General features: G+C 35.4%; 1 protein-coding gene across 10 annotated transcripts in view; it reads right to left on the bottom strand.

The window, feature by feature from the left end:
- The window catches only part of veph1 (ventricular zone expressed PH domain-containing 1), a 220,293-nt gene that overhangs the window by 102,367 nt on the left and 104,586 nt on the right, over window positions 1–13,340 (bottom strand). For 6 of the 10 annotated variants that reach the window (XM_039757110.1, XM_039757100.1, XM_039757148.1 and 3 more), the window contains exons 10-11: window positions 12,736–13,103; window positions 1,551–1,687 (exon numbers count right to left, since the gene is read on the bottom strand). In XM_039757110.1, the coding sequence (XP_039613044.1) occupies window positions 1,551–1,687; window positions 12,736–13,103 (505 nt within the window). Of the gene's footprint in view, window positions 1–1,550; window positions 1,688–12,735; window positions 13,104–13,340 lie in introns of those variants that run through there. The other 4 variants (XM_039757158.1, XR_005634126.1, XR_005634123.1 and 1 more) reach the window with 4 other exon arrangements.

Genomic DNA, 13,340 nt, shown 5'->3' with positions numbered 1-13,340 from the left:
CTCCAGAGAACAGCACTCCTTGAGAAAATAAACTGGTGGGTATCCAAGTTCCTTTATAGCACAGCACTGATGACCAAGGCCAACTCTTTCAACCAGACATTGTACAATACTGGTACATGGTAGACAGTCTGCTGTAATCCAGTATACATCTATGGATACTGGATTTCAAGTAAAAACAAGCTCTACTATCCAACATATACAGTATTTTCAGTGCTGATTCTCCCTTAGTGAGTAGTAAAAGGGCAGGGTGACACCAGCATTCACAGACACAGCTGTGTAAATTGACAGATTTCAGTTTTTTTAATAAAAATTGCAGTGCATACTATGAAAAAAGCCCTGCGGGTTTCATGACTTTTCTGTAACTGTAAATCAAGTGCTAACTCTGCAATATGAACAATTTTCTTTCAGTTTTGAAAATGCATATTTGTTATTAATAGCATAGAATAATTTTTCTTCACGAGCATAATCCCAGCTGGCATAATTTGTGTACAGCATTATCTGCCAAATGCGATGTGCTTGACATTCATCATCTATTTTTTTAGCCTAATGAAGTTGCTACAGATGTATCATGTTTCATCCTCACTGGAATTAATCTGTTTAGACCACAGGAACATCCAGCAATCAGCAAGGATGCCAGCTATTTACAAAAGTTTATCTTGTCATGACTAGCTCAATACCTGCCTAATGCATAAATTATGAATTTATTGAGATCGCTGTGTGGAAGATCCTTTCACCAGCTACCTTCTTCTATTTTTACCCAGAGTAGGGCTAAACAGTAATCCAGAGAGTTAGCTAAAAATACTTTACCCAGGGTATAAAACGAAATGCCTAAGTACGGATGTCTTGGGTTGATAAAGGTTGTAATTCATTGGGTCTACAATTTCATTATCAACATATCTCAACATAATGGCCCATAAATGTGTTGCTCAGGTGGGAGTGTAGGCCCTGAAACACATTGGGAAAAACTATCTTTGGGGAAAAAAGAAACCTGAATGGAAGAAAGAAAAAATATTTCAGTCTGCAAGATGCACACTACCAGAAGAGCAATTTATTCCAGAACTAAGATGTTTTTTTTAATTGTGTGTACAGAATATATACCTTAATTCATCTTTATTTCACATAGTTTTTAAGATTTATATTTAAAAGTCAGCCTCTCATTTTCAGAATTATTATGATTTCCCATTGCAGTCAAGAGTAGGATATAACTGCATTGAGGACACATGATGGATGAGGGGAGAACAGCATTCTTTCATATTTTGTCATTATGAAAATATAAAAAATAATAAAGGTAAATAAATTACCTCTTTTAATAACATCTAACATTCCAAACACCATAAATTGCTTCCTGTGAATTCTGCAAGTCATAGATATCAGTCAAAGCAAATTATACTCTACATTGATAGAGAGTCAATATTACAGCTATAAAATTCAAGGCTTTGCTCTGTTTTCTGGCTCTTGGATATCTTTTATTAATTAATATGCATGCAGGGTGGAAAAGAGATTTAATCTAATATACGTGGAGGTCAGGTTTTATTTGTTAAAAGACCTACCTGTTTAACAATCAACATGATCTGAATCCAGACTTGAGGCTGTCTACTGTTGAGAGTGAAGCTGGATTTGCTATAGAGACAGTAGTGGCCCTTCAAAGGACATGTGAAATGTAGCTTGATCACATTTCTAACAGAGTCTATAAAGGGAAAACAATATTACAAAGTTAATTAAATTACATTTTATCTATCTATCTATCTATCTATCTATCTATCTATCTATCTATCTATCTATCTATCTATCTATCTATCTATCTATCTATCTCTTTTATTTAATTTTATTGAAGATAACTAGAAGCTGAAATTCATTATCAGATTAATGGTTAACCAAACATACTTACATTTAAGTACTGTAATTTAATGTCACCTACTGCCCTGGCGTTTGGATGGAGGTAGAGGATATCAGTCCCTAGAGGAAATCCACACAAACATGGCAGCAACATGGAAACTCCACATAGAAGCCTGTATCTTAGCCTGGAGCCCAACTGCTTGGAGACAGTAACATGTCTAGCCCTAACCTTAAATCTAACATTACAGTACACTATGCATAACCTGTATTGAGTAAAGCCATTCTAACACAGAAAGCCTTCATTATCACTGCCGCATAAATAAAATAGCACAAACTTTTCTCATTTATACAAGTAAATGTACTACATTATGACAGCTCCTAGATTTGCAAGGCAACTTTACTAAAGTACCACAGTGGATAAATGACTTCAGCTTCTGACACATATGAAGATTCCATGTCAAGAAAATTACCACGTGCCTTTGTATAATAGCTACCTAAAAGGCTGAAAATTGTTCAAGTTGTGGATTCCATTCCCATGTAACATTTTGGAGCCATGCCATTCATCTATCAGCAAGGTATAATGCATATTCTGGTATGTTATATACAAATCAATGACAGTTGTGAACATAAATTAAGTCTGGAAGGTGAAAATGAAAACAGCATGTCCACAAGCATATGTGGATCTAATATAATACACAACACAGACAGATTTACCAGTGCTTAGATATGCAGTAGTTCATTTTTCTTTATGTTACCAACATATAACTGAATCAGAAATATGTGTATTGATATGGTTTACTGTATTTATAACTTTTATTGAATATAATGTTTTTTTACAAAATTAGAATATTATAATTCTGAATTGTGACTTCTCAGTAAAATAATAATCACTAATAAAACACACCCTATGACATACAGTAAGCAATGATACAATTAAGGGTACAGAAAAACTTATATAAAAGACAAACATTAACAAGGGTATAAAATAATCACCAAAATATATCTTTATTTAACATCCTGAATCAAAAGGCACTCTTGTGCCACATTGTGAATTAAATTTATTTTGACTCTTAATATATAATTCTTATGATAGCGAGTCTGCGTTTTCCCACTGTTTTTGGTTCTATGATAATGTCCTAATGTCTCCTTATTCACTTTTACTTAATATAAAAAGAAGGAAAATCTCTCTCTCACTCTATAGCTTAAAGAATTATAAAGCTCTAATGTCTCATCCCCCTGAATCGGATTAAGCAAGTTTGAGAACGTTGTGGTATTTGTGGAATTAATTGCTTAACTATGATTTCAGATTTTACCAAATATAAGAAAGTTCACCCAAATCCAATAACTACATATGTCACTTCCAGTTATGATTTCAGTATTTTGTGCTAAACCAATTGCCATCTGTGAAATGATAATTAATTCACATGTGAAATACTCTTTCTCATGGAAAGATACAGTATTTTTGAAAATCACAAAGACAAGAAGCTAAAGATCTGTATACTAAGGAAGCTAAAGCTGCTAACCATCCCTGTAGATGTTATAATTTGTGATCACTTTCCCAAGTTTGTCAACAAATTCCTTAAGCCTGGCATTCAACTCTTGTTTCTTCAGTTCTGCCACTCCTCAGGTAAAAAGTATCTTCCCCGTTACAGAATAAGTGCCTAGTTACTTCTTGGTTAATTATTAGGAGATTGTTTGAATTTTTACTTCAAAAATGTAGTTCCGTTAGTCCACTTTTTTCATAATAAAATACAGGGGTATCTAAGAGTGCAAGAGACTATTGATAATCAAATTACATGTGACATTAGAGAACAAAGGGTGAAAAAAATCTTATAAAAATGTGATTTAATTAGAAAAAATATACTTTAATGGTTGGCTTATTTTGGCAGACTGTAGCAGGCACTTGCTACTTTACACATACAACAATGGATGTGTCAAAGAAAAAGAATTATAAACTAAGGACTTCTTGGACTGAAAAAAGAAGCAAGTTTGCGTCTTCTGTGTTTTTAGGAAATCAAATTGGCACTGTCATTACATGGCTGAAAAAATGACAAACGGTACGTAAGGACAGCCCACTATTTAAAGACTAATCTACTCTGCAGTAAACAACTTTAGTGTCTTAGGCATATTCTAAGAAGAAAAAGTCAGAAAAATGTAGCACATTAGGATAGAATAGAGAGAAAGATGCTAAAAGGACAACCAAGAATGACTTGTTTAAGCAAAATAAAAGTACAGAGCTCTTAATGTATGCCAAAGCCAGAAGACAGGGGTAGGGAGAAATTAATAAATGGATGTTGTCCATGAATCCGGATCAGGGTTAAAAGACATTTTTGACAATGTTTTATTAGCATTTTAATAAAGATTCTTTTCTTATGCCTGACACTCTGACCAAGGCAACAATGAATACAAATTCTGATAAAAGTGAGAAGGCCATTCAGTCCATTAAGGTGATTCCATAGTTAATACCTATGTTGCTCCAGTATCTAATTAAACTAATTTTTAAAGCAAATCAATGTTTCTACTTTAAATTCTTGACATTTCCTTGCCTCTTAGTGTGCTAAAGTATCCTGAATGTAATCTACTTCCATTTACTTTCCAGTGACACATTCAAATATTGGAATACTTTTTGTGCCAAAATGAAATAAATACATTTAAAAAATGATAATTATGAAATAATTCACATGAAAAAGCAGATATATGTACAGTATATATATATAGTAGTTTGCGAGGCTGTTTCATCTCCTGGTACTGTTTGCTCAATCATCTTTGCTAGGTTAACTTGCTGACCGTGCACATCTATGCGTTCACTTTGCACATGTGCAGTAGTCTGCCCTGTTGGTTTGCATGAGAAAGTGAAAGCATGAACTCTCAAGGCATGTTTTTGATTGTTTCCTTTTGACATACTAGATAATTTCAGCTTGCACATCATTAAAACAACTATTAAGATATTATCGTAGATATATGTTGCGCACTCCTAATTTAGGAGTAACTTAACATATTGTAACATATACTGAGCAAAGGGAACACTTTTCTATATAGCTTCTATGCTATGTCTTTCTGTAGTCCGGTGACTAAATGTGCCAGTCTAAATTTTGCTAACCTCAGAAATGTACTTTTCACTTTTTATTACATGAGTGCGTTGGATTCTGTTTGAGGGTGTAATCTAATACTCCCTTTGATTTTCATGTACAAACACATACATAAACAATTTTTGTGGATGACATACCTGTAGATATTTTTTCTCTACTTTTCCTGACACATTTGTAAGCATCTCATGCACAGTTAACAGATTGTCTCTTACTTATGTGACTACTATGTAATTTAGCAGATTATCTTTTAGAAGTAAGAGGTTTCTGCTTTTTTTTTTTTTCGGAAGACATAACACATGTCCATTGATCTTGGATTTTTAGTTTTTAAAAGCCATGTGTTACAAATAAATCTCCTGGAGCTTAGCAGGGTAAAAGTCACTGTTATACTACAAGGCACTGGGTTCTCTGTAGGAGTGCAGTAATATATTCCACCATATGTTAACAATTACCTGCCAGAAATTAAGATAATAACAAACTTCCTACAAATTGCCCCATGCTGGTTTGGCATTTTGGTAGTATTTGTTTCATCAAAAGCAGTTTAAAGTACAATTGGCAGGCCTAGGCAGTGGTACATGCTATGACTAAATCTCCAACTGAGTGCAGATACAGGGACTCACTCAAAGAAAACAGAAAGTACATGACATTCCACCAACATTAAGGAGGCTAAATAAACAAAGGCAGGTGAAAAAACATGCATCTCAGCCAAAAGAGTTTCCCCTTTTCAGTTTCCTACTGAATTAGGTATATACACATTTCTGGAATATCTGTTAGTGTTTCTAGTTATGGATCGCATACTTCATAAAAATGGTTACATTATTATGTTAAATTCATATGTTTTTACTATGATTAATCTGACAATTGTTTACTTGTAATGATTAACTATAGATTGCTGGTAAAATAAGAATTATTTGGGAAGAAGGCTTGAAGGAGTATAAGGAGGAACCAAAATGATTAGATGAAAACTGGTTTAGAAGCCTCAACTGGCAATAGGGAATGCTACAGGGAAATATATTGGAAGCACCAGCAAGAAGTCAACTATTGTTCTGCCAATAAACACTATACAGAATATCTAGGCATTCAATTAATCAAATATAAGAAATCATGAACAAATATATCAGAACATTATTTACATTTCTCCATTCAGCAGTGTTTTGAACCTGCTTATTCCATTGTAGAATTGAAGAAAAATGGGGCCTATTCTGAAGCACTGGGCACAAGGATGGGGTGCCAATCTACCTCACGGTCTTTGGGGAGGAATCTACAGCAGTGTTTCTCAACCACTGGGTCACAATTTGTTGTTGGCAGGTTGCAACAGGCTACGAAAGTCCATCCAGCATAACAATTAACGGTGTTGCACAATATTTTCCCTCCTCTCTACTAGCGCTTGTTTCACCAATGCAGATGCCTCTTCCACTCTCGTGTTTGCACTGGTTTCATAATGGGTGACACAGACCCTCCCAATTTCAATTTGTGTCTGTGGGTCACTAGTGAACTTAAAATAGCAGAACTGGGTCCCGAGGCTATAAAAATTGAGAAACACTGATCTAGAGTACCTTAAGAAAACCCACATAGACTGAATAGAATGAACATATGCAGAAACCAACCTTCTGCAGCTTTAAACTAAATGCATCAGAGTTATGAGGCCAGTCTCTTGAATTATTATTCTTATTATAGGTACAAAAAGAAACTCGAAGAAATAAATATATGTTGTTAATGTACATATTTGAAAATATTACCACAGATGTAATTTAATGTCACTGTAGTTAATTCAAATGAGGTCAACAAATTGCCTGGATGGAAAGTCATTTTTGTTGTGTTTGCATGTTCCCCCATTGTTTTCATTGATTTCATTTGTTGACTCCAGTTTCCTCACATGATTCGGATTTATGCTTGGTGGTTCTAAATTGTATGAGGGAGTGAGTGTGCTGTGCAAAGGACTACCATTTCCTACAGGCCTGCTTCCACACTTGTGCTCTCTGAAACTGCGATAGTCTCTGTATATCTCCATGATTCTGATTAAGAAAAGTGTTTATAGAAAATTGATGGATGGACTTAAGTATTGAACTGGGTTAATCACACTTTGATGATATGCTAGGAAAGAATTTCGTCACTTTTTCAAACAGAACCATTCTAATTTTAACATTTTTATATTATAATGAATTTTGCCTTGATTTCCAACATGCATGTGCCTTAGTTTCCAAAGCTAAAAGCAGTGCTTCGGCACATGAGGTGATAAATATTTTTGCAGCAAAGTCCCCACATCTTGTTTAATTTATATACATTAAACTATATACAGTACATGTCCCTGACTGACAGTAAATTCTTAGCTATTTGTAGTGTTACACACATGCGCATGGGGGTCAGTTTACAGGCTCTAATAGTGTTATTTGTCAGCCAGACCAGGGTTGGCGCTCTCACCTGATCCTCTCTCCTCTTGCTCCTCTGTAGCCCAGTCAAAGACCCTGACTCTTAATGACATCACCATTGATCTATCCACTGTTGACATCACTTCCGGCCAACCCTAATGACATCATTTCTACTACCCAGAATTCCCCTTTCTGGCACATCAGTTCCTGTTCTGGCGCTCCTAAATCCACCTCTTCCTCCTCCCCACCATATTTATAGGGCAGTCTCAATCTGTTAGTCAGTTCAGATGTGAACTGATTAATATCATGGCCCCAAGGACCAAAATATCCAACAAGTCAATTTAATCATGAAATTACTGGGAAAAATGCAATGTTATGTCTTTAACAGTTGAAAAAGCCAATCTTAGTGACAGTGTACATTAGTTGCCAAATAACGCTTCTTATGGCAAATCAGCAGCATTGTGGCTTGAATCCTTTTTTAATCATCTTGATCTTATTAATTTTTACTTACAAAAATATATACAGCAGATTAGTGATTTGAATAGACAAAAATATCTCCTCTTATAAAAAAAAGTCCCATTTTGTTTTAAAACATTTACAAAATTCATATCATACTGATCATTTACCTGTTTTTCCTTATGTATTAATTTATTTTATATTATCATCTGTTTACATGTTTTGATTGCTTTTGAATTTCTTCTTCTATATTCTATAGTTTAAATTAACTGTATTATCAATGTCCCTTGAGAAATCAAAACTGTCACTGTCCTTATCCTGCATTGTTGTTTAGTTTAGGCCTTATTTGCTCATGACAAATTATTTAGCTGGGAGTTTTAAATTATTCTTTAAGTTCATAAATACATCATTGGTATTGTATACATTTCTGTATTCTTACATGTAACATGTGATAACTGTGTTATTCACTCTATAGAAAAGTAAATATCCTGCAGAATGCAAGCCTCGGACCAGAGAATCTTATTTCTCACCATCTCAGAGCCCTTCAGGTGTCTTTTAGCAAACTCCAAGATAGAACTTTTTGGCCTTAATTCTAACCAACCAGGTACTGCTCATCACTTGTCCAATACAGTCCCCACAGTGAAGCATGGCGGTGGCAGCATCATGCTGTGAGGGTGTTTTAACCTTCCGGGCGACAGGACAACTGGTTGCAATCGAAGGAAAGATGAATGTGGCCAAGTGCAGGGATATCCTGGACAAAAACCTTCTCCAGAGAGCTATGGACCTCAGACTGGGCTGAAGGTTTACCTTCCAACAAGACAATGACCCTAAGCACACAGCTAAAATAACAAAGGAGTGGCTTCAAAACAACTCTGTGACTGTTCTTGAATGGCCCAGCCAGAGCCCTGACTTAAACCCAATTGAGCATCTCTGGAGAGACCTAAAAATGGCTGTCCACCAACGTTTACCATCCAACCTGACAGAACTGGAGAGGATCTGCAAGGAGGAATGGCAGAGGATCCCCAAATCCAGGTGTGAAAAACTTGTTGCATCTTTCCCAAGAAGACTCATGGCTGTATTAGCTCAAAAGGGTGCTTTTACTTAATACTGAGCAAAGGGTCTGAATACTTAGGACCATGTGATATTTCAGTTTTTCTTTTTTAATAAATATGCAACAATTTCAAAAATTCTTTTTTTTTGTCTGTCAATATGGGGTGCTGTGTGTACATTAATGAGGGAAAAAATTAATTTAAATGATTTTAGCAAATGGCTGCTATATAACAAACAGTGAAAAATTGAAGGGGGTCTGAATACTTTCCGTACCCACTGTATATATATATATATATATATATATATATATATACAGTATATATATATATATATATATATATATATATATATATATATACATACATACATATATATATAGGTTCATAAATATTTGGACAGAGAAAACTTTTTTCTAATTTTGGTTCTGTACATTACCACAATGAATTTTAAAAGAAACAACTCAGATGCAGTTGAAGTGCAGACTTTCAGCTTTAATTCAGTGGGCTGAACAAAAAGATTGCGTAAAAATGTGAAGCAACTAAAGAATTTTTTTAACACAATCCCTTAATTTCAGGGGCTCAAAAGTAATTGGACAAATTAAATAACTGGAAATAAAATGTTAATTTCTAATACTTGGTTGAAAACCCTTTTCTGGCAATGACAGCCTGAAGTCTTGAACTCATGGACATCACCAGATGCTGGGTTTTCTCCTTTTTAATGCTCTGCCAGGCCTTTACTGCTGCGGCTTTCAGTTTCTGTTTGTTTGTGGGCCTTTCTGTCTGAAGTTTAGTCTTCAACAAGTGAAATGCATGCTCAATTGGGTTAAGATCAGATGACTGTCTTGGCCATTCAAGAATTTATATTCTTTGCTTTAATAAACTCCTGGGTTGCTTTGGCTGTATGTTTTGCGTCATTGTCCATCTGTATCATGAAACGCTGCCCAATCAATTTGACTGCATTTAGCTGAATTTGAGCAGACAGTATGTCTCTGAACACCTCAGAATTCATTCGGCTGCTTCTGTCCTGTGTCACATCATCAATAAACAGTAGTGTCTCAGTGCCACTGGCAGACATGCACTCCCAAGCCATCACACTGCCTCCACCGTGTTTTACAGATGATGTGGTATGCTTTGGATAATGAGCTGTTCCAAGCCTTCTTCATACTTTTTTCTTGCCATCATTCTGGTAGAGGTTGATCTTGGTTTCATCTGTCCAAAGAATGTTTTTCCAGAACTGTGCTGGCTTTTTTAGATGTTCTTTAGCAAAGTCCAATCTAGCCTTTCTATTCTTGAAGCTTATAAGTGGCTTGCACCTTGCATTGCACCCTCTGTATTTACATTCATGCAGTCTTCTCTTTATGGTAGACTTGGATATCGATACGCCTACCCCCTGGAAAGTGTTGTTCACTTGGTTGGCTGTTGTGAAGGGGTCTCTCTTCACAATGCAAATGATTCTGCGATCATCCACCACTGTTGTCTTCCGTGGACGTCCAGGTCTTTTTGCATTGCTGAGCTCACCAGTGCTTGCTTTCTTTCTCAGGATGTACCAAACTGTAGATTTTGCCACTCGTAATATTGTAGCAATTTCTTGGATGGGCTTTTTTTTTGGAGCTTAAGGATGGCTTCTTTCACCTGCACGGAGAACTCCTTTGACCTCATATTGTTTGTTCACAGCAAAATCTTCCACATACAAGCATCACGCCTCAAATCAACTCCAGGCCTTTTATCTGCTTAACTGATAATGACATAACGACGGACTTGAACACACCTGCCCATGAAATAGCCTTTGAGTCAATTGTCCAATTACTTTTGAGCCCCTGAAATAAGGGGATTGTGTTAAAAAAAAATACTTTAGTTGCCTCACATTTTTATGCAATCTTTTTTTTCAACCCACTGAATTAAAGCTGAAAGTCTTCTCTTCAACTGCATCTGAGTTGTTTCATTTAAAATTCATTGTGGTAATGTACAGAACCAAAATTAGAAAAAAGTTGTCTCTGTCCAAATATTTATGGACCTAACTGTATATATGTGTTGTTTACAACATGTAGTTTGTAGTGAGGAAAAAATGTAATTACATTTTCATGCAAAATGGAGATACATGTTTCAAATTAAATAGGTGCCTATGAGGAACAACACTGAACAACACCAAACAATATCATAAAGTTCCTGAAAAAATCCCACGTTACTTGTGTTGCATAATCCACATGTGAAGTGACCTAGTTGTAGCCCCACAATGTCTGAAACACATGTATTTTTGCTAAAATATTATTAAATAATCCACTTCTCTAAAACACACAGGAACAAGAATGGAATAAAATAAACCATGACTGAAACAAAAACTACAAAATGCAAAGTCTCACATTAAGCAGCTGAGCACACTGGTAATCAAAGTTCTCCTTTGTATACTAGAATTGGATGACAGCAGTCATGACATACAGGCAGGCGCAATCATGTTTGTAGACAATCCCCAAGAAGCAAAACTGATCAAGAAAGCTGAGCAAGATGAAAGCAAGAGAAGGAGAGAGAAAGAAAAAGTGAGAGAATGGTGCACTGGGAAAGAGCAGGGAATATGCTGTTGGGCAGGCACCCTATTGGAAGTCTGTAGTGTCTCATTCACTACTCAATTAAAGACAGTGATCACAGATAACTATTAATTACTCACAATTCTCCTTGCTAATAGGTGACAGTTGGAGAATCTGGGACAATGCTTTCCATTTAAGACTATGAGGACTTACAAAGGTCTCATCTCACTGTCTCATGGACTGAAATATGAAACACAGAGCTGCAGCAATGTTAAGATGAAATTTGGACAGAGTTACCATATGTTTGTTGTCATGAGTAAAGCAACCTGATAAGAGGAAAAGGGTCAAGATTTTTCTATCGACATATGCCAAGGTGGTAAATGAACGAGAGAAAAAGAGACAGAAGAGAGAGAGTGGAAGAGTGCTTGGTCTGATACTTGATCATTCTCTTCCTCAACTTCATCTGTTATCACAGAGATATAGATTCCTGAAGAGCAGTTAGGCAAGGTAAATTTGGGATAAAATAAAAACAGGAAGTATTGTTTCTCAAGCTAACATCTAGAAAATAACTTAAAGACAATATGTAGCTTGGAAAAACATGGCATATAAACATGCAGAAGTGGACTAAACTGGGTGAATGACAAGTACCCAGTCACTGACATATAGTACAACTCATTTCTCATTCTTTCATCTATCCATCCATTTTTTTACTTGCTGAATCCACTTGAGATCTCATATATCAGACAATCCACACATATTAATATCCAAGTTCACTTTGAAAAGCTAGCGAAAAGAGAGCAGCACTTCCAAACAGATAAAAGATAATGGCTTTCTTACTGAACAAGGCTTATTTTCTCTTTTCCATGTTATCATTTATCCTACTGAAAAAACAACTAAACTTTATATTCTGTTCATTTCATTTTCTTAACTGCATATCTAGTTCACTTGTAAATATTACAAGTATCTGGGCTTACCCATCAGCACTCACACCTTTTATCAGCACTATAATGTGACGTTTACAGTTATTTAAGAAGGTAGGCCTCTTTAAGGATTTTCCCAGGATTTGCCACTTCACTAAAGAGAATGAAGCGTACAACATGATTGGTAATTGCTTCACTGTTATTATAGACCTTTATTGCAGGTTTCTAAAGAAAATCTGAGAATATAATTATGCAATAAAATATTTAAAATTAACTACAATATGCCATTTCCAAGAAATACTGAATAAAATGAAAGTTTATAAACACCATACAGTATACTTATGAGTTTGTATTTATGCAAGTAAAGCATACTGTACAAGATAAGGTCATACCTTTTGCATTGATGTCATTGTGACAGGATTAAGAAGTAACAAGAGCTGTTATATAATGTACAATTAGCTCAGACCATAATTATGCAGTTCTACCATTTAACTCACCTTCAAAAGTACACTGGTCTGGAATAGGGATTTTTCTTTTTACGGCATTGTAATAAGCTTGTACTTTAGTGAGATTTTCTTTTAAATGTCCCCATAGTTTATCCCTGTTTTCTTGAGGACCCTTCTCCATTGTGCCATTGTTTTCCTGACAGCTTTTGTTGAGCATTTCTGTAGAACACTTCATAATGAATGGAGAAGAACAGGAATTAGGAGTTGAGAAACTCTCGGTGGTGCCATCATCTACTCCAGAAGGTGAATGACAGCTTTCTTGGCTCAGCGCACTCTCGGAAAAACACATAGCAGGTATTTCCCCATTTTCTTTACCATTATCAATTTCTAAATTTGTTGAGTTTGTCAAGCTTTGTGACCTGAAAAAGTAGCAAAATGGAAATGGTTGACAATTTAAGAAATGAGTACTATGGCAAGCAACTGCAGTATACAGTAAAATCAGTTATTATAATTATAGGTTTGATAGAGGTACTATATTAAAACCACCTGACAGGAATGAGCATCTCATTACCAAAGAATGTTAATTTAATTTTGTGGCAGTGATGAGCTATGCTGTTGTCTTTTAGCATTTCTTTTGCCAAACCCTGCAAACATAA

The sequence above is a fragment of the Polypterus senegalus genome, chromosome 1, assembly GCF_016835505.1.
Source record: "Polypterus senegalus isolate Bchr_013 chromosome 1, ASM1683550v1, whole genome shotgun sequence".
NCBI classification, from domain to species: Eukaryota; Metazoa; Chordata; class Cladistia; order Polypteriformes; family Polypteridae; genus Polypterus; species Polypterus senegalus.
This window is presented reverse-complemented; position numbering and strand designations above follow the sequence as displayed.